Source organism: Chanos chanos, chromosome 5 (genome assembly GCF_902362185.1).
Source record: "Chanos chanos chromosome 5, fChaCha1.1, whole genome shotgun sequence".
Taxonomy (NCBI): Eukaryota; Metazoa; Chordata; class Actinopteri; order Gonorynchiformes; family Chanidae; genus Chanos; species Chanos chanos.
The window spans coordinates 33,241,342-33,261,940 of NC_044499.1; the positions used below are offsets into that span (position 1 = coordinate 33,241,342).

General features: G+C 43.4%; 1 protein-coding gene across 1 annotated transcript in view; it reads left to right on the forward strand.

The window, feature by feature from the left end:
* The window catches only part of ryr2a (ryanodine receptor 2a (cardiac)), a 133,131-nt gene that overhangs the window by 79,029 nt on the left and 33,503 nt on the right, over positions 1-20,599 (forward strand). The window contains exons 27-55 of the mRNA XM_030774888.1: positions 680-827; positions 1,830-2,038; positions 2,947-3,121; positions 4,344-4,552; positions 5,094-5,437; positions 5,558-5,675; positions 5,831-5,991; positions 6,278-6,437; positions 7,151-7,237; positions 7,578-7,804; positions 8,098-8,914; positions 9,435-9,635; positions 9,956-10,061; positions 10,774-10,917; positions 12,452-12,725; positions 13,569-13,683; positions 14,057-14,189; positions 14,913-15,016; positions 15,568-15,703; positions 15,861-16,047; positions 17,290-17,398; positions 17,650-17,770; positions 18,180-18,349; positions 18,611-18,831; positions 19,036-19,126; positions 19,278-19,418; positions 19,780-19,943; positions 20,111-20,189; positions 20,410-20,499. Coding sequence (XP_030630748.1) covers positions 680-827; positions 1,830-2,038; positions 2,947-3,121; positions 4,344-4,552; positions 5,094-5,437; positions 5,558-5,675; positions 5,831-5,991; positions 6,278-6,437; positions 7,151-7,237; positions 7,578-7,804; positions 8,098-8,914; positions 9,435-9,635; positions 9,956-10,061; positions 10,774-10,917; positions 12,452-12,725; positions 13,569-13,683; positions 14,057-14,189; positions 14,913-15,016; positions 15,568-15,703; positions 15,861-16,047; positions 17,290-17,398; positions 17,650-17,770; positions 18,180-18,349; positions 18,611-18,831; positions 19,036-19,126; positions 19,278-19,418; positions 19,780-19,943; positions 20,111-20,189; positions 20,410-20,499 — 5,241 coding nt within the window. The remainder of the gene's footprint in view (positions 1-679; positions 828-1,829; positions 2,039-2,946; positions 3,122-4,343; positions 4,553-5,093; positions 5,438-5,557; positions 5,676-5,830; positions 5,992-6,277; positions 6,438-7,150; positions 7,238-7,577; positions 7,805-8,097; positions 8,915-9,434; positions 9,636-9,955; positions 10,062-10,773; positions 10,918-12,451; positions 12,726-13,568; positions 13,684-14,056; positions 14,190-14,912; positions 15,017-15,567; positions 15,704-15,860; positions 16,048-17,289; positions 17,399-17,649; positions 17,771-18,179; positions 18,350-18,610; positions 18,832-19,035; positions 19,127-19,277; positions 19,419-19,779; positions 19,944-20,110; positions 20,190-20,409; positions 20,500-20,599) is intronic.

A 20,599-nucleotide genomic window follows, 5' to 3' on the forward strand; every position in this document is an offset into this window, starting at 1 on the left:
TGTGTGTGATGAGGTTAGCTGCTGATGCAGCAGAACCGCGATACGATGGGCATAAAAAATGAATCAGGCTGTTGCATTATTGATGAGTCCACTGCGGGGCAATAGCCTGCTGTTTGGATCTCCATTCTGGGAATAGGAATGTCCCTCTCTCTGCCTCTGTCCCTCTATGACTCAGTATCAGACTGATGCTGAGGGTTAAGCTCTGGTAACTCAGATAACTTGCCTTTTTGAAGGTGTGTAACTGATGGATGGAGAGATTACACTGGAGAGATTCTGTCAGTGAGTTATTCATTTAAGATGTTAAGAAATTTGCAGAGGAAGTGTATCAGGTGGGGAATCTTGATTGTCAACACTTTCTACCAGCAAAATGTGTCCTCTCCAGATAAATGTATTATCTGGTCCTGCCGGTGGTGCAAGAATGGCTCCCATGGCAGCCATAAGGTTCTTTGAGAATAAAATGAAGAAAAGCACAGTTGTGTCACAGAGAGTGTTCTGGAATCCTCTATGAGTCCCGAGAGAATGCTCAGTCTCATGGAGAACAATGGAAACCTAGACGCTCATGGCAGCTGGTTATTGACCAGAGTGTTAGAATTCTCCCTCCTTCAGTTATTTAGAAAAAATGAGAGTGTTTATGAAGCAGGCTTAGGAGGTTATGAACCTGTTTGGTTTCTCCACGTAGGACGTGAAAAACAAAAGGAACCCGAGACTGGTGCCTTACGCTCTCCTGGATGAGAGAACCAAGAAATCGAATAAGGACAGCCTGAGAGAGGCCGTTCGCACACTGCTGGGCTACGGATACAACCTGGAGGCCCCTGACCAAGATCATGGTATGTTCCAAAATCTGGCGCAATGTGTTGCAATCTCTCTACCCTTACACAGATTTGCATTTTTTAAAGGTTCTTGTCTTGCAGACCAAAACAAGGCTTTTGTCATATCACTACATGGCAAATTTGAATTTAAATTAGTTTTGGAAAGAAGAAACATATCATTGATCCAAAAAAAAAAAAGAATCCATCCTCTAGGTGTGTATATGAGACAGTAAATTATACAGAGAATGTGTATTTTCACAACAAGAGTAGATTCATGGTTTTATTAAAAGGACACACTCTGGGATGGCTATACAGGCGTACAGCCGCGAATCTCTATTAAGCGTCTGCTCTGTGAGTTGAGAAATGAGGTGAGCACCTCATATGTTACAGCATGCAACTCCTGACACCACACCTCTAACTGCCTATGAAAAAAAAAACCCCAGTCCACTGCAGAATGAGCCCTTTAATGGCACAGTCTTGCCTAGTTAGCACTGAGAATACTGATTGTACTGCAGGTCTCTTTTTTATTTAATACTAAAAATTGAATATGATACACAATCTAATCTAATAATCAATACATTTGTGTCACATATTATATTCATTCCATATATTGGGTGTTATCCATGGCATCTTCCCAAACAGCCTCAATGCTGCTGAAAGTGCTTTGGATTCCATCAATTTTTTATTGGCATACTATACAGTATATAATGGTAGGTATATATATATATATATATATATATATATATATATATGTTTCTGTGTATGTGTGTGTGTGTGTGTGTGTGTGTGTGTGTGTGTGTGTGTGTGTGTGTATATATGTGTGTGTGTGTGGTGTGTGTGTGTGTGTGTGTGTGTGTTCACATACATATATATATATAAATATATATATAATTCAATATTAGATACCAGCTGTACACAGAGGTGTGAACCTGTAGAAGGTAAACCTTTGCTTGGTGGCTGTTTTGATGGTGGTGTACTTTGAATTCTTACGTGAATCCTGCTGTCTGTTTGTGACATCAGCGGCCCGAACGGACATCAGTAACATGTCTGCAGAACGTTTCCGGATCTTTCGAGCGGAGAAGTCTTACAGCGTGAACTCAGGGAAGTGGTACTTTGAGTTTGAGGTGGTGACGGCCGGTGAGATGAGAGTAGGCTGGGCCAGACCGGGCTGCTTGCCGGACCGGGAACTGGGCTCGGACGAACACGCCTTTGTCTTTGACGGGTTCAAGGTGAGAGAGCGCCGGAGTGTCTGAGTCCATTCTTTAGATTCACCTAAGAGTGATGCACCCGTTGTGTAAACCTTTTTGTCGTAGTATGAGAAATGCTGCTTTAAGGAAAGGAGAGAGGTGTTTAATCACTGAAGATATTTAAAGAAAAGACTTGAAAACACTGTTTTCATTACCATCTTGCTCTGCTTTGCATACACCTACAGGTTTCTTCCCACTGCAGAGTTTACATTTTTGGAACACATTACTCAATATCTATGGCAGAGTGTGCTCAATGCATGTTAAAACCCCCTCTCTGTGAATACATAAGCTGAAATAACTAATTTCTCCTGGACACCGTTTACTTACGCCAATTAGAAATTACTGTCTATGTTTAATTTAGTTTTATTATGATGCTGTGTGGCTAAGTAACATTAAACCAACTTTTGACGGTGTGTGTTTTGAGTATGTGTTTTTTTCTGTCTACCTCTGTTCATTGGGTTGTTAAAAATACGTGACCACATCCCGGAGTATTATTTATTAAGTGAACGTGCCGCTTGGTCAGATTGAGCATAAAGTCTACCAAAGTGCAGCGTTTGTCCCAGGCTGTATCTGAGTGCAGCATTTAACCTGCATGGGGCACTCAGCACTGTGTTACAGTGTGAGAGCCAGGTGGGGGGTGGGGGGAGAGAAAAGGAGCTATATACAGCTTTCTGAGTTTAGACAGAGTAAAATAGAAGAGTGTAGGACTGCTGGAGGAGATAGCACTCTGGAAATAGATCACTTGAGGTGAGAGGAGGAGGGACTTTTCATCAGACCTTTAGCGATCTGTGGATTAGGCCATTGTTAAATTGCTCTGTGTGTGTGTGTGTGTGTGTGTGTGTGTGTGTGTGTAAGTGTGTGTTATGACTATGTGTATATGTGTGTTTCAGGCCCAGCGCTGGCACCAGGGAAACGAGCACTTTGGTCGTTCTTGGCAGGCCGGGGAGGTTGTTGGCTGTATGGTGGATATGAATGAACATACTATGGTGTTCACACTGAACGGAGAGGTTCTGCTCGACGACTCGGGTTCTGAGCTCGCCTTCAAAGACTTTGAAGTTTGGGAAGGTTAGTGTCATAGCAGTGCCACTTACATGGGAAGTTCACGCCTGTTCATGTATGAGCACATATGAGCCCTTACCATGGGATTTTTGGTATGTTTTTTCACCAGAAACACTTTTCAACCAAATTTAAAGAAATATAGTAGACTATCTCATATATAGTGTATAATCAGTGATAAATTTATACTCACAGGAGGCAGGAGAAAGCAACATTGTTTGATACTGGTATATAAAACAGAATGTAAAATGAACGCGTCTCAATTAGACTGCAAAAGTGCGTCACAGCTCTCTTTCTGGATTTCAGAATGCACTATTATAAAATTGCTTCAACATTCTAAATACAAAAGACGATTATCAAAATGTGCCTATGTGTTGATACGAGTGAACTTCCCCTACAAGCCAGTACAAAATGTTACCACTGGCAGTTCCAAATTAGCTTCTTCACACTGAACACATTCCATTTTGTGAGAGTGGCTCAAGCAAATTTCTCTCCTGAATTAATTTGACTGGCTCCAAACAAACCAAAGGGTTTAGCTTGTGTTTGTGTGCATGTGTGTGTGTTTGTATGCACGCATGTGTGGGGGTGTGTTTAAACAGAATGGAGCACTACCTGAGAGGATTTAATGATGGTAACTAAATACTCCTAAGAACCTTTGTGCTGAGAGAGCCAAACAAGGATAAAAGCCAAAACACACACGCACACACATACACACAGCACATACACATACATCCAGCCACACACATTGCACATACAGAGGTACTGCACATACGCACTCAGGTTTACACATACACACACACACACACACACACACACACACACACACACACACACACACACACAAACCGACATACATGCACACACACAAAAGATCCATGCGCACATTTTGTTGTGCTGTTTGTGTGTGTCTTATTCACAGTATATTATAACACACTAAAGACATTCTCCAGATAAATAAACATCTTGACTGTTGACTTTGTCCACTGCAGAAAAATGTCATTTGAAAGACCCTGGACTTGGTCGCCACCTGTTGGTCACAACGTGCAATCAGCAGTCTAAATGTCAGCAACAGAGCCTGAAAGCATCGATTTCACCTCTGTGTAGCCAACCACAGAATGCTGTTTGTAGTAAAATTCTATCCTGTACTATGAGGTTATGAGCATTGATGTAATTCTGTGTATAGCTTTGGATAAGGTTTTTTTTTAATGTACCTTTGCTTACTCTCTCCCAGGTTTTATCCCTGTGTGCAGTCTGGGTGTGTGTCAGGTGGGGAGGATGAATTTCGGTAAGGACGTGAGTACGCTCAAATACTTCACCATCTGTGGTCTGCAGGAGGGCTACGAACCCTTTGCTGTCAACATGAACCGAGACATCACCATGTGGTTGAGTAAAAGGCTGCCGCAGTTCATCCCGGTTCCGCCCAATCACGAGCACATTGAGGTGAGTGCGTCTCAGACACGTCAAACTCGTCCCAGCGGTCACTGTGGGTAATCTTATCCCAAGACTGGAATTACGTATCATCCTCAAGGCTTAGAAATCCAAAGAGTTTTGTCCTGATAGTCAGCTCCTTCAGCGTGTCATTTAATTTATGAGATGGAGCGTAAAGTTTGACACACTGCAACTTTCAAGGTATTTGTTTCAATGTGTGAGGATGAATTTTGTATGTTTGTATTTGTGTTGTGTTTGCAGATTCTGGTATCTATGTTGTTTTAGAGGAATTAAGATAGTTGACTTTTTTTTTTAACTACCACATTGCTGTGTAAAATGGAGTATCACTTTATAATGACAGCCAGCATGCTGTCACAGTTGAATCAGGATGAGATGAGAATATTTGTTCTACTGAGGACAGAGGTAGACACAGACAAACACACCCAGGCCAGCTTCTGACAACTCTGCGTCCCTGAGTTGTCGCCATAGTTTGTTCTCCTCATCCATTGATTAAAACGGAGTGTTATTCCTGTGTGCCTTTTGTCTCTGAAAGGTCACGCGAATAGATGGTACTGTGGAGAGCTCTCCGTGCCTGAAGGTCACTCAGAGGTCGTTTGGTTCCCAGAACAGTAGCACGGACATCATGTTCTACCGCCTCAGCATGCCCATTGAGTGTGCCGAGAGTTTTGCCAAATCTCCGGGGAGTAAGCTGCCATCCAACGGGAGTTTCTTTTCCCCAAAGAAAGATCTAGAAGATTTTGAGACTGTGTCTGACTTTGAGGTGCTGATGAAGAGCGCGCATGGACACATGAGCTCCAATGGGCCAGAGAAGGAAAAGGATGAGTTTAACAACCATAAAGACTACAACCAAGAGAAACCATCCAAACTCAAACAGAGGTGACTACGTGACGCACGGAACGTTTATTTTTTTATGTACACAAGCAAATACACACATGAACAAATACACCTGCTATATGACACCGGGTTTTGACTGTGTGTGTGTGTGTTTGTTGGTAGATTCATGCTGAAGAGGACAAAGCCAGACTTAAACAGTAGTCAGTCATCAGCTCGTCTGTCTCAGGAAGTGTTGGCAGATGAGAGAGACGATTACGAGTTTCTCATGCAGACAGCAACGGTGAGAAATGTGCAGTAGCAACCAGTAACTTTACACAGTGTTACTGACTTTCTATTTTCTCATGAGCTTTTAAAGTGTGTGATTCACTGATTCAGCTTATCTAATACCCAAATTTACATGTTTCTGTGTGTGTGTGTGTGTGTGTGTGTGTGTAGTATTACTACTCGGTGAGGATATTCCCTGGTCAGGAGCCATCCAGTGTGTGGGTGGGTTGGGTGACCTCTGATTTCCACCAGTACGACCCGGCATTTGAACTGAGCAAGGTTCGCACGGTCACAGTCACCCTTGGTGATGAGAAGGGCAAAGTTCATGAGAGGTCAGTCCCTCAGCAATGACTTAAAATGTTGATTGGAAGGTCATTGGAAGGTCTTTACTATGTGTCTCAACACAAAACAACCTTTGATAACCTTTAAAAAATATTATTATTTACTATTTACATATTATAAATGTTTTCTATGCATGAAGTGTGAAGCTGCAGCAGCTTTAATTTACAGTCTCTGCTGTATAATATCAGAGAACTGTAAAACACAATTATATCTGGTGTTCTGATATGTAGTGAGAGTTTACAAACTGTTCTCTGTGTGTGTGTGTGTGTGTGTCAGTGTAATGCGCAGTAACTGTTACATGGTTTGGGCGGGGGAGAGCACGAGTCCTGGTCAGGGGCGGAATAACACCGGGCTGGAGATCGGCTGTGTGGTGGACACAGCCAGCGGCCTTCTGACCTTCACCTCCAACGGCAAAGAGCTTAGCACGTATTACCAGGTAACCCAGCGGTCTGTTACTTAAGATACATTAGATACAGCTCTATAGTCCTATAACTAATACACTCCTCCACAAGAACATAACGCACACACCTCTACAGCTCCATCACACACTCCTCTCACTCTAAGCTAGTGAATGCCTCACTTTCACAAGCTGAAAAAAGAACATTTTATAGGTGATTTGTTTGGTTTCCTGCTATGTCTGGGGTTAAATGCCTTTTGTTGGGATGTCAGTAAGAGCCTAGCTTAGTGTAGCACTGACTCACAGCCTGTAATCAGTTTCATCTAGATGAGCCACAGTAAAATGATGTGAGTTATCAGCACTCAGAGACAGATCTCTCATTATTCTAGTCCAGGCATCATACTGCTCACTCTTTCAAATACAAACCACCGGAGTATGTCTGAAGATGGTCTCAGGCAGCATTGCACAGAGTACCGTGTGTTCTTGTGTGTGCGTGTGTGTGTGTATAGGCGCGGTTGTATTTGTGTGCTTGTATGTGTTCATGTGTTAATGTGTTTATTTGTGCATGCATGTGCGCGCCTGCCTTGAGGTATGTGTGTGTGCGTTTGTTTTTGTGTGTGTCCATGTGCATGTGTTAGTCAGCATGTGTGCCTGTGTGTGCGCGTGTGTTTTAGTCTGAGAGATGTGTATGCTGTATTGATCTGTTGGGGCTGTATTGTTAGCCTGCTGACTGTTGTTGTGTTTCTCTGAAGGTGGAGCCCAGCACTAAGCTGTTCCCTGCAGTGTTTGCTCAGGCCACCAGTCCCAGCGTCTTTCAGTTTGAGCTGGGACGGATAAAGGTAAGCACACAGCGTCCAAACCCGCTCCAGCTCCAATCTACGATACTGAACACACGCCATAGCAATGGACACCATGTCCAGTCTGTTCAATGATCACTGAAATGATTTTAAGATGGTAATGCAACACTGAAGGTAACGCACCAACACGCCTAACACTGCAAAGAAGCTGTAGAGAAATACAGCCGCACACACACATTCACTAACTGGATCAGTCAATCAGTCACTCTTGTTTAAATGAGATATGTTTTAACGATGCGTATACATTTCTTCCTCATCAGCTTTCTCCCACCTTTGTGTGCGGGTGTTTGTGTGTGTGTGTATGTTTGTGTGTGTTTGTCAGAATGTGATGCCACTGTCTGCAGGCCTGTTTAAGAGTGAACGTAAGAACCCAAACCCTCAGTGCCCTCCGCGGCTGCATATACAGTTTCTGACTCCGGTACTGTGGAGCCGTGTGCCCAACCACTTCCTGAAGGCAGAGGTGACCCGTGTGAGTGAGAGACACGGCTGGCTGGTCCACTGCTCAGAACCACTGCAGTTTATGAGTTTGCACATACCAGAGGAGAACAGGTAACACTCCACAGCGCACACACTAACACACTCATACATACACACACTCACACACACACACACACACACACACACACACACACACACACACACACACACACACACATACATCTCTGAGGAAAAAAAATAATTCTAACAACTTTAATGATCCCTGGGTCATCAAAAAAAAAACCATTCAGTGTGTTACAAACAGTTTGCTTTTGGTTTCTTGTTCTTTGAGCTGTTAAACGTGCTCTTATTCCTCATTTACCTGTCCCTTACATGTTTATGTATATTACTGTTTTTATCCTCAGATCTGTGGACATCCTGGAGCTGACAGAGCAGAGGGAACTCTTAAAATTCCACTACCACACTCTGCGTCTCTACTCAGCCGTGTGTGCTCTAGGGAACAACCGAGTGGCTCACGCTCTGTGCAGCCACGTAGACGAAGCCCAGCTCCTGTCTGCCATTCAGAACAAATACATGCCCGGCCTCCTCCGCACGGGCTACTACGACCTCCTCATCGACATCCACCTGAGCAGCTACGCCACCGCTCGCCTCATGATGAACTCTGAATACATCGTTCCCATGACGGAGGAAACCAAGAGCATCACCCTCTTCCCGGACGAGAAGAAAAAACACGGGCTGCCAGGCATCGGCCTGAGCACTTCCCTGCGGCCTCGGATGCGATTCTCCTCGCCCTGTTTCGTTAGCGGCGTCGCCGGGGGCAACGGGGCCGACTTTTTTCAGTACAGTCCGGAGTTCCCCTTGGAAACCCTAAAAAGCCGCACAATGGAAATGCTGACGGAGGCCGTGCAGGAGGGAAGCCTGCACGTCAGGGACCCTATAGGGGGCAGCACTGAGTTTTTGTTTGTGCCGCTCATTAAACTGTTCTATACCCTCCTCATTATGGGAATTTTCCATAATGGAGACCTGAGGACCATCCTGCAGCTGATTGAACCCAGTGTGTTCTCTCAGGATTCAGGTAGCGAGAGCGCCCCCCACAGGCCGCAGGGAGACACAAAACAAAGCGAAGGGCAGGGGTCAGGAATGGTGGAGGAGCGGTTAAAGGGGAAGTTACCCAAAGAGGGTCTGCTTCAGATGAAACTGCCTGAACCAGTCAAATTACAGGTCAGACACACACATCTTTACACCAATATGCGTATTCACACAAGCCCACAAGACTAAAAAGGTGCCAGACATGCAGTTTTGTTCCGTAAGGTTCTGTTTGATAGAAAGAAATCGACAGTGAAGTAGCAGGATTGCCTTAATGGGCTTGTTTCTAGTTCACTTCAGTGCTTCCCAATTGTCTGGAGACGCTTCAGCTTGTTATACAACCACAGTAAATGCTGTCTCAAGTTCAGCTTTGTAACTCCTATTACTCGCAACGAGCTGGTTTTCTTTTCTGGCCTGTGAAATGGTGCTTGGTAAATGACATCCATTTCTCTCTCCCTCTCTCTCTCTCTGTCTCTTGCTGTCTTTGTTTTTTGCTTTCACTCTCTCACTATCTATCTGTCTCCCTCTCTCTCTAACTCCCTTGCTCCATTTGCGTTTCTCTCTCTCTGTGTTTCTCTCTCTCTCTATTGCTGTCTTTGTCCCTTTTTCTTTTTCTTTCTCTTTCTCTCTCTCTCCCTCCCTCTCTGTCTGTCAGATGTGTCACCTGCTGCAGTACCTCTGTGACTGTCAGGTAAGGCATCGTATTGAGGCGGTGGTGGCCTTCTCTGATGACTTTGTGGCCAACCTTCAGGAGAACCAGCGCTTCCGATATAACGAGGTCATGCAGGCTCTCAACATGTCCGCTGCACTGACCGCACGCAAAACCAAAGAGTTTCGTTCCCCACCACAGGAACAGGTCAGAACTGCTGTTCCTCTCCTTCCTCTTCTCAAGTACACACAGCCTGTGGGATTTGTGGTTTAAATATGCTACCGTTGTCTACTGTGGTCTGGATTCAGTCTTAAATTACCCTGTATCCATGCCAGTTAAAAAGAGGTAAAAAGTTTAAATTAAATGCGCTTATTTATAGAATCAAGACGGTCCTTAAATTCTTATAGCATTTGTCACATACTAGGGGGTGAAGATTCTACAATGATTTTGTCTGATGAAATGCAAACAACGCCACACAAATGGTATTGTTTTTCACTGTGATTACATGTGTCTTTTACTGTTCTCAGATTAACATGCTGCTGAACTTTAAAGATGGGAATCAGGACTGTCCATGTCCTGAGGACATCAGAGACCAGCTTATCAACTTCCATGAAGACCTGATGACTCACTGTGGTAAAGTCTCTCTCTCCCTCTCTCTCTCTCTCTCTCTCTCTCTCTCTCTCTCTCTCTCTCTCTCTCGCTCCCTTTCTCTCTCTCTCTATCTCTCTCTTTATCTCTCCCTCTCTCTCTCTCTCTCTCTCTCTCTCTCACACACACACACACACACACACGCACACACACACACGCACAAACATGCACACAAAGACCAACAAATACACACACTTTTATTACCGTCGTGGTGTATGTTTAATAGCAAAAATAATATTTTTGAACTATAATTAAACTACAATGAAAATGTTATCATCCAGCTGAGAAAGTCTGACTGCCAAAATGAGTCCATGCATATCATATTTTGTGACTGTCCATCTTTCTTTATTAAAAACTGTATATTTATTGCTGAGGGTTCAGCTCCCATTTAACAGGCATATCTGTAGATGTCTGAAGGTAGCATGTTTGTGTTTTTTCTCAGAAGTAGCATAAATTGAGCTTTAAACTCTGATATGTTTTTCTGATTAATCCTGAAGTGACAGTGTATGTTTTGTGTAGAGCAGCATAGTAGAGAGTAGCATGTTGGTCTAGCCGGGCGAATAAGCAGAGTGAGAACAGTTTGAAGGGGCACCTGTGGATGAACCAGGGACTTGATTTATGTTGGATCCTCTCCTGTCCCCACTGTGAGAGAGTGTATTACTCTGTATCTGACTTAAAACCGTGTGTTGTCTGGCAGGTATTGAGATGGATGATGACAAAGCTGGCGATGCTGACGGAGATTTTACCCTCCGAGGTCGTCTCATGTCCCTGGTGGAGAAAGTGGCCTACTTAAAGAAGAAAATGGCTGACTTGCCAAAGAAAAAAAAAACAAAGAAACCCAGTAAGCTTGTCCTCTTCCCTCTGGTAACAATCCAAGACACAGTCTGCTGAATGCAGACTCTTCTGCCCTATTAAGTCAGAGAGCAGGAGCTCTGCACGCATGAAAACTGGAACATATGACTGCCGCCAACTCGCTTCTTTTCTTTCTGAATGAAAACCAAAAAAAGAACAAACATTCCAGTTTGTCTTTTTAGGGCTACCCTGCTGTTCTTGTCCAGCTTGGCTCTTTAGTACAAACGATTGCTTTTAGATATAAAAATATTAATAAAAAATGATATTTGGCATATAGCTGTGAGAAGCATCAAAAAGTTGCAATGCTCATGTGCTGCTGTTTCATAAACACACAAATCATTTGCCTCTTGTCCCTCTTCTTCTTCCATTTCTAACTCAATTCTAACTCGTACAGGACCAGCACTAACACCAACACTAATCGATTACATATAAGCAGTTTACACTCACAATGCTGCTGATGCTGAGTCATGTTTGGTAAGGTATAAGTCAGCAGGGACCCACAGTGTAAAGGATTGTTTATGGTGCTGATGCTGAGTCATGTTTGGTAAGGTATAAGTCAGCAGGGACCCACAGTGTAAAGGATTGTTTATGGTGCTGATGCTGAGTCATGTTCGGTATGGTATAAGTCCTCAGGGACCCACAGTGTAAAGGATTGTTTATGTTGCTGATGCTGAGTCATGTTTGGTAAGGTATAAGTCCTCAGGGACCCACAGTGTAAAGGATTGTTTATGGTGCTGATGCTGAGTCATGTTTGGTAAGGTATAAGTCAGCAGGGACCCACAGTGTAAAGGATTGTTTATGGTGCTGATGCTGAGTCATGTTTGGTAAGGTATAAGTCAGCAGGGACCCACAGTGTAAAGGATTGTTTATGGTGCTGATGCTGAGTCATGTTTGGTAAGGTATAAGTCAGCAGGGACCCAGAGTGTAAAGGATTGTTTATGGTGCTGATGCTGAGTCATGTTTGGTAAGGTATAAGTCAGCAGGGACCCACAGTGTAAAGGATTGTTTATGGTGCTGATGCTGAGTCATGTTCGGTATGGTATAAGTCCTCAGGGACCCACAGTGTAAAGGATTGTTTATGTTGCTGATGCTGAGTCATGTTTGGTAAGGTATAAGTCCTCAGGGACCCACAGTGTAAAGGATTGTTTATGGTGCTGATGCTGAGTCATGTTTGGTAAGGTATAAGTCAGCAGGGACCCAGAGTGTAAAGGATTGTTTATGGTGCTGATGCTGAGTCATGTTTGGTAAGGTATAAGTCAGCAGGGACCCACAGTGTAAAGGATTGTTTATGGTGCTGATGCTGAGTCATGTTTGGTCTGGTATAAGTCAGCAGGGACCCACAGTGTAAAGGATTGTTTATGGTGCTGATGCTGAGTCATGTTTGGTATGGTATAAGTCAGCAGGGACCCACAGTGTAAAGGATTGTTTATGGTGCTGATGCTGAGTCATGTTTGGTAAGGTATAAGTCCTCAGGGACCCACAGTGTAAAGGATTGTTGTCCTCCCCCACTTTGCGTCCTGTAGGTACCCTGCAGCAGCTTATCTCTGAGACCATGGTCCGCTGGGCACAGGAGTCGGTCATCGAAGACCCGGAGCTGGTCAGAGCCATGTTTGTGTTACTGCACCGGCAGTATGATGGTATTGGGGGACAGGTACGGGCGCTCCCCAAAACCTACACCATCAACTCTGTGTCAGTGGAGGACACCATCAACCTGCTGGCTTCTCTGGGCCAGATCCGCTCGCTGCTCAGCGTCAGGATGGGACGAGAGGAGGAGAAACTCATGATCCGCGGCCTTGGGTATGGGTTTTCTCTGAGAGATTTTCTACTTTTACTGACTTGTAGTATCTTTTTCTGTGGAACTCCTTTTATTGTTTAAGAGAGTTAGTGTTGCTGAAAATCTAAAATGCCTTTGTGGGACTGATCAACATATCATCAACAAGATGAACAAAGACAAATGAATGAGTAAAAAATGATTTAAGAGAGAAGGAAAGAGATATCGACATACATGATCGCAGGTTATGGCTTCAGATGCTAACACAGTGTTTTCATCATTTCTGTTTATAATAAGTCTGATAAATCTGTTTTTGCCTCGTGTATGAAGATTTCATTAGGCTGCTAATACATGCTGTGTATGGTGATGGATTACTGTTAACCCTCATTACGTGTGTGTTGATATCATCCCATTTTTTAGATTGTCAGGGAGCAGCCGATGTTTAAGAATGCTATACAAATGTATTATCATTTTTATTTTAATATTATAATATGTTTGTGTGGTAGTATTTGAATAACTGTGTCCTGTCCCAGTTCTCCTGACTGCCTGCTTTCCTTGTGACTTTGCTTTCTTAATTAAGTAGAAGTTTTAATGAAGACATTCTTTGAAGACATTTATGTGATGTTTGTTTGGTATTACTTCCACACAGTTTACCCTGTCAGATTCCACTCCAGTACAAAAAAAAGACAAGTAAAAAAATTGTGTAAAAACTCTGATACAAGGCCAAGTCATTCAAATACTTATTTGATCCTGGTCTAGTTCTTGGTTTAGTATGAGGTCAGATTAAGTGAGATTGTGTGTGTGTGTGTGTGTGTGTGTGTGTGAGGAGCTCTGATTCTCTGACTGTACCGTATTTTCCTCCTGTCCAGAGACATAATGAATAACAAGGTGTTCTACCAGCATCCTAACCTGATGAGAGCTCTGGGTATGCATGAGACAGTTATGGAAGTCATGGTTAATGTGCTTGGTGGAGGAGAGTCCAAGGTAATGACCTCATATACCATCCCACTCTGTGTTTCTGCTCACAGCCAAAAATAACATGCTCTGTTAAACATGTGTGTGTAGTCAAGAGCGTGGATTCAGGTAGTAAAAACACACTCTGACAAAGAGGTTTAACCAACAGGATGTACAAAATGACCTTCAGTACAAAGTAAATGATTGTTTACCCTAAAGAATAGCTAAGTCTAAACATCTGTACCCTTGAGAGAATGTAGCATTTTGTGTAGTAATGTGATTAGTGATTAATATAATATCATTTGTAACACTGTGATGTTATTGGTTGATGCTCAGTTTTGTGTATGGAAATAATCTTAGCGTAACAAGTAATAGTGTTGACTTTTCTATCACTTCTATCAAGGAAATCACATTTCCTAAGATGGTGGCCAACTGCTGTCGTTTTCTTTGCTACTTCTGTCGCATCAGTAGACAAAACCAAAAAGCCATGTTTGAACATCTCAGTTACCTGCTGGAGAACAGCAGCGTTGGTCTGGGTAAGATCCTGTCTGTCGTTTTTTTTTTCCCCCTTTATTTGTGTTGGTCTAATGACATTTTAGACCTCATTTGTATGCCCCATAGCCTTTTACTCCAGTCTCTTGAGATCCGAAGCAACTCTTGGAAGAACATTAATGAGAATAGTGTGAATATTTGGTGATGAATTGAGACTGTTTTAAGGATTTTATGTGACTGTTGAACAAAATAATTACGTTTTTAGGTGCGCTAATGCACATGTTTACTTATAGGGCCATTTGGTTCAAATTGGCTTTTCAAACCAACAAAAACAAAAGGACCATGATAGCATTCAGTTCACGTATTGCATGTTAACATGTTCCCCTAGAGTATTGTATTGCTGTAATAAGTTATATCATGATCTCTTATAAATGATCTGGTTCATTAAACATAATCCTCTGCTTAATGGCACTGTTACCAAAACCTTATGATTCAGGATTTGTACAAAACTGAAAAATAAACCTGTACCTTTTCTAAACTGTTTTTGTGTAACGCTCACATGAACAAACGTGCATGCTAGGCACATTTTAAGTTTCTGTGTTATTGCGAAGGTGAAAACACCCTTGCACTGATTCTCTTTGTTCTTTGTTCTGATTGCCTGTATGCGTGTGTGTGTGTCTGTGTGTGTATCTGTGTGTGTGTGTGTGTGTGTGCGTGTGCGTGTACATACACCCTCGCGCCTGTGTTACTCCCTTCTCCTCCCCCAGCCTCTCCCTCCATGCGAGGGTCTACTCCTTTAGACGTGGCCGCAGCCTCAGTGATGGATAACAATGAGCTGGCTCTGGCACTGAGGGAGCCTGACCTGGAGAAGGTACGCCTCCCCTCTCCTCCCCTCTCACGCACTGAACTAACTTTATTCAGGCCACTGCCTTCCCAATGTATACCGCTATATATAAACAAGCCACTAGAGACAGGTACAGCAGAGTTTGTGTAGAGCTCCTTTTGTAACACAGCATCGCTCATTAGACAAGCAAGACAAGGACGAGAACACTCTCTCTATGTATAATAATAACCTGCTTTCACGTTTATGGACTCACTTAATGACCCTTAGGAAAGGGTGTGGGCTATACTTTAACAAGCACAGCAGCTCAGCCCAGTTACCATAATATCCTCGGTACTGACCCATGCTATATGTTCAGAGGTGACAAAATGAAATAAATAAATTTTGTAAATTTGACATTTTGAAAGTGCTGAAGTTTATTTGGAATTCAAAAAGTAATTTTTAGCACTTCTTTTTGACAATTTTAATATGTGTGATCCAGAAGTCGGTGAAGGTGAATGCAGTTTAATCAAAATGTGGGTAAGTATTGACTCAAAAGGCGAATGGAGGTATTTTGACACAGACGTTTTCTCTCTTTACAGGTGGTGCAGTATCTTGCTGGCTGTGGGCTACAGAGCTGCTCAATGCTAGTTTCGAAAGGTTACCCTGACATTGGCTGGAACCCCGTTGAGGGAGAGCGCTATTTAGATTTCCTGCGTTTCGCTGTCTTCTGCAATGGTGAGTAGACCTTTTCACGTCCCGCTGAATAACCTTTCCATGTTTTATATCTATATTTTATATATTTTTCCATGGATTCTGCCTTCTGAGTTATCTGTTTTTGCGATTGCGTCTATTTTACGATTTCCTGTCCTCTTTGTACTTTGTTCTCTTTCAGGGGAGAGCGTGGAGGAGAATGCTAATGTGGTGGTGAGACTGCTGATTCGTAGGCCGGAGTGTTTTGGCCCCGCCCTGCGTGGGGAAGGGGGGAACGGGCTGTTGGCCGCCATGGAAGAGGCCATTAAAATCTCTGAGGACCCCAGCAGGGATGGTCCATCTCCCACCTCAGAGTCCAGCAGAACACTGTATGTCAACCAGAAATACCACCGCACTTACCTGCAAACTCAACACACCAATCACACCAATCGTGTATAAGGACTGCCCCTTTCATGTATACAAAACAACAGGGCTCATGAGAGGGGCTCCCCAAGACCCCTGAATGACAGTGTACAATTGTGTGCTCTCTACTAGGACTAAGAGAACAGGGCAGCAGGAAAGCTTATACGTTGCAGACCACAGCCACATATTGCTACTGTAGCATACAGTGGTAACTACCTTGTGTCAAGAAAAGTTTTCATCATTTATGTTAGGTTTTATCATAGGGTTAGTTTGATAACTAATGTGTTTAAGGCATGGGCTGACAGAAGACCACCACACACGTGTATGTGCTCACACATGCGCGCGCACACACACACACACACACACACACACACAGACCACACATACTGCCAGAATTCAGTGAGAGAGGAGACTGTTACACACACACAGAGGCAAGAGTTCAGCTGGTCATTTCAGATAAGCCTGAGACAGTGATGGTGACTGGAGGAGTGTGGTATTCGCTGTGAAGTGATTACCAAGTGTGGTTTTGTGGACACTGTAGAAAGATTAATATATGCATCAGGAGCTGAGAAACATCCGTTCTTAGGGGAAAAAAAGAAAAAAACACTTTGTACAACTTTGTTGACCACAGCCACAAACACAGTTTTGGAGATTTGTTTTTGTGTGCTTTGTGTTTGTTTCCATGCTGTGTATGTAGGCTAGGCTACTTTATGCCATCCTGAGCCTCCATGGCCTACAGCCACAACACTCTCTCTCCCTCTGGAGAACAGACTTTCTTTATGACAACTGCTCTTTCCAGCCATCTAGGGCTTCTCTCTCTCTCTCTCTCTTGCTCTCTCTTGCTCTCCCAATGTCTCTGTACACTGTGGGACTCATTACTCTTTGCTGTGTTCCTGATCTGTCTACCATTGGCAGAAGAAGCTTTCTCTAAACTTACACAAACTGGGCCAACTCATCAGCTCCTGGAACTTCTCTCATTCTCACTTTTAAAGCCAGCAATATGTGTGTGTGTGTGTGTGTGTGTGTGTGTGTGTGTCTGTATGCGTGTGTGCGTGTGCTTGTGTGTGTGTGCATGCGCATGTGCGTGTGTTTGTATGTGCGTGTGTGTGCGTGTGTGTGCGTGTGCGCATATGTGTGTGTAGTATACGTGGTATGTGTGTGTCTCTGTCTGTGGACTCATGACTGCATCATCTTTTCTCTGGTAGGAGTGACATGTTAGAAGATGAGGAGGATGACACCATCCATATGGGAAACGCTATCATGACGTTCTATGCAGCCCTTATTGACCTTCTGGGTCGCTGTGCCCCAGAGATGCATGTGAGTGTTGGAAACAAACGCCGGGCCATCTGAGACACATTCAGCCTGTCCAAAAGAGCGAGAGCTCCAAATCCTTCCATACCAGAGCCAAACACAGATTTCACACAAACAGAACATCTACCAAATTAGGACATATTAAAAAGAACACTTTTATGAAGGTCAAATCAACAATCTGTACTTAACAGGGGAGGGAGAGGGGGGAAAGAGAAAGGGATGAGGGTATTGAAATCCGTGGCCTGTTTTTGCCACAGCTGATCAACGCGGGGAAGGGTGAGGCAATCCGCATCCGGGCCATTCTGCGTTCGCTCATCCCCATAGAGGACTTGGAGGGAGTAATCAGCATCCCGTTTCCCATGCCCACACTGGCCAAAGGTGGGTTTACCTGGACCCCATCTGGACAGAACCATCCAGAACCACTTACGATGCCTCAGCAAACCATTGCCGAGGCTTAAACATAGGATCTTAAAAAAGAATTGAGGACTGCATGTGTTTGACTATTTGTAGCCATAATATGTTTCACATAAGACTTTAAAAGTGTTAATACTGTAATATAAATGCAGGTCAACGTGTAGAAACTTTCTACAATGTACAAATGTATGGATATGAACAACTTACAAAGGTCAAATGCAACATTGCTAATCCATGTGATTGTTTAACACCATGTGTGGTTGTGCCATTTTGTGTCTGGTGTGATGTTTATAAGGGATTTTGACAGCGCTGTGTCAAAATTCACATTTTAATCGAGTCCAAAAGTGATATTTCGTATTTTGTGTCCATCTAGATGGCTCAGTGATAGAACCAGACATGTCAGCAGGGTTCTGTCCTGATCACAAGGCAGCTATGGTTCTGTTTCTGGACCGGGTCTATGGCATTGAGGATCAGAACTTCCTCTTACACCTGCTGGAGGTGGGATTCTTGCCTGACCTGAGAGCTGCTGCCTCATTGGACACGGTGAGTCACATGACTCCTTGAGAGGTTCTGTTAAAGGTAACATTGTTACATTTTAAAATGCGCTTGTGTAAACACTTTAGAACCATATTGTTATAATCTACAAAACTTTATTAAGCAAACAATGTAAATTACTACAACACATTAAATGTTGGCTGCTGCTTAAAATGTAATCAGTGCTTTTCTACAGTCAAAGGATATTTTACCTCTCTCTCTCTCTCTCCCTCTCTCTCTCTCTCTCTCTGATTGACTGACTAACCCCAGGCTGCTCTTAGTGCCACAGACATGGCCCTGGCATTGAACCGGTACCTGTGTACAGCTGTGCTGCCTTTATTGACCAAATGTGCCCCACTGTTCGCTGGCACTGAGCCCTTCGCCTCACTGATCGACTCCCTGCTCCACACGGTTTACCGCCTGTCCAAGGGCTGCTGCCTGACTAAAGCACAGAGAGACGCGATCGAGGAGTGTCTGCTCGCTGTCTGTGGGTGAGGAAGACTGGAGCCCGTTCAACTTACTGATTACAAAAACACACGGACACATAAGTACATACATACCAATAGAATCTGAGAAATCGAACTGAGCACTTTCATTGGATGTTTGGGTCAGACAATATCGTGGGAAAATTACAGTGGTGTTTGACAGTCTGTCTGTGTGTGTGTGTGTGTGTATTTGTTTTTATGTGTCCATAGCAAGCTGAGGCCTTCCATGATGCAGCACCTGCTTAGGCGGCTGGTGTTTGATGTTCCTCTGTTGAATGAGCACACTAAAATGCCTCTGAAGGTGAAACTAATTTCTGTAGATGTTATTTTTTTTAATGAGAATCAATGTTTTGATTCTGCAGTAGTATTTTAATAGCTCCCATGAACCTTTTATTGGTGGTAAAATGTAGCTTTACTAGAAAATACTGAAGTTAATGACCTCATACCTCCAGCTGTTGACCAATCATTATGAGCGTTGCTGGAAGTACTACTGCCTGTCTGGGGGCTGGGGCAGCTTTGGAGCAGCGTCAGATGAGGAGTTACATCTTACCAGAAAACTCTTCTGGGGAATATTCGATGCCTTGGCCAGAAAGGTACAAGTACTACTCTGTACATAAACTCTGAATTTATGTCAACAAAGCCTAGTGCCACAGCAAAGCTACAGTGTCTTTACCACACAAAGATAAGATGTAAATTATTAGTGGATTCATTAAAAGTAGGCATTTAGGCATGGCCAGTTGGTGTTTTATCAGCAAAGACTGTATAAAGTGATGAAGACACTATAACAGTGAACTATAGTGCCCTCTAGTGGACGTTGATAAAACCATCAGTACAGACCCCCAATGTTGAAACCCTCAGCATTATGGTGCATTAGGTATCGTGAGAGTTGAAATCTGATTGGCTGGTTTGGTTGACTTGTGTTAGGGATTGGGCTGATGTGCTGCTCTTTTTCAGAGATATGACCTGGAGCTGTTTAAGCTGGCTCTGCCCTGCCTCAGTGCTGTGGCCGGAGCATTGCCTCCTGACTACATGGAGTCCAACTACGTCGCCATGATGGAGAAACAGTCGTCAATGGATGCAGAGGGCAACTTCAACCCACAGCCTGCCGACACCTCCAAGTCAGTCCCTGCACGACTCCCCTGTGTTCCTCACGAATGACAAAAATACTTAATAGCCTGTTATTGAAGATTTTTCCTCAAGAAAACAGTTTTATCACTTTTCTCAAGAACATAAGCATACCTTTACTGATTTATTAATGTATTTATTTTTCTGAAATTTTTACCAGTATTACTATCCCTGAAAAGTTGGATCACTTTATCAACAAGTATGCTGAACACTCCCATGAGAAGTGGTCCATGGATAAGGTAAAGCAATACTCCTCCAATAGAATGATCCTATCCAAGCACTCATGTTTTTTGTCGATAAATTAATTTCTTATTGATGCTTTTGGTCTTTGTGGTAGACTGTCTAGAGACTTGGAGCTGAGAAAGTTTTCTCTGGCTAGCAGCTCACTTTAAGTAATCCACTTTCTCTCTCTCTCTCTCTCTCTCTCACTCTCTCACCCTCTCTCTCTCTCTAAAATAGTTTGCTAATGGCTGGGTCCATGGTGAGCAGTTTTGTGAGTCCTCAAAAGTTCATCCCCTTTTGAAGCCTTACAAGGGTCTGTCTGAAAAGGTGAGAGATTATATTCTACATCATTACTCACAATTAAAATTTATATACTTATTCTAATGCCATATTCGATCAGTATCATATTTATCTTTCGATATGGAGG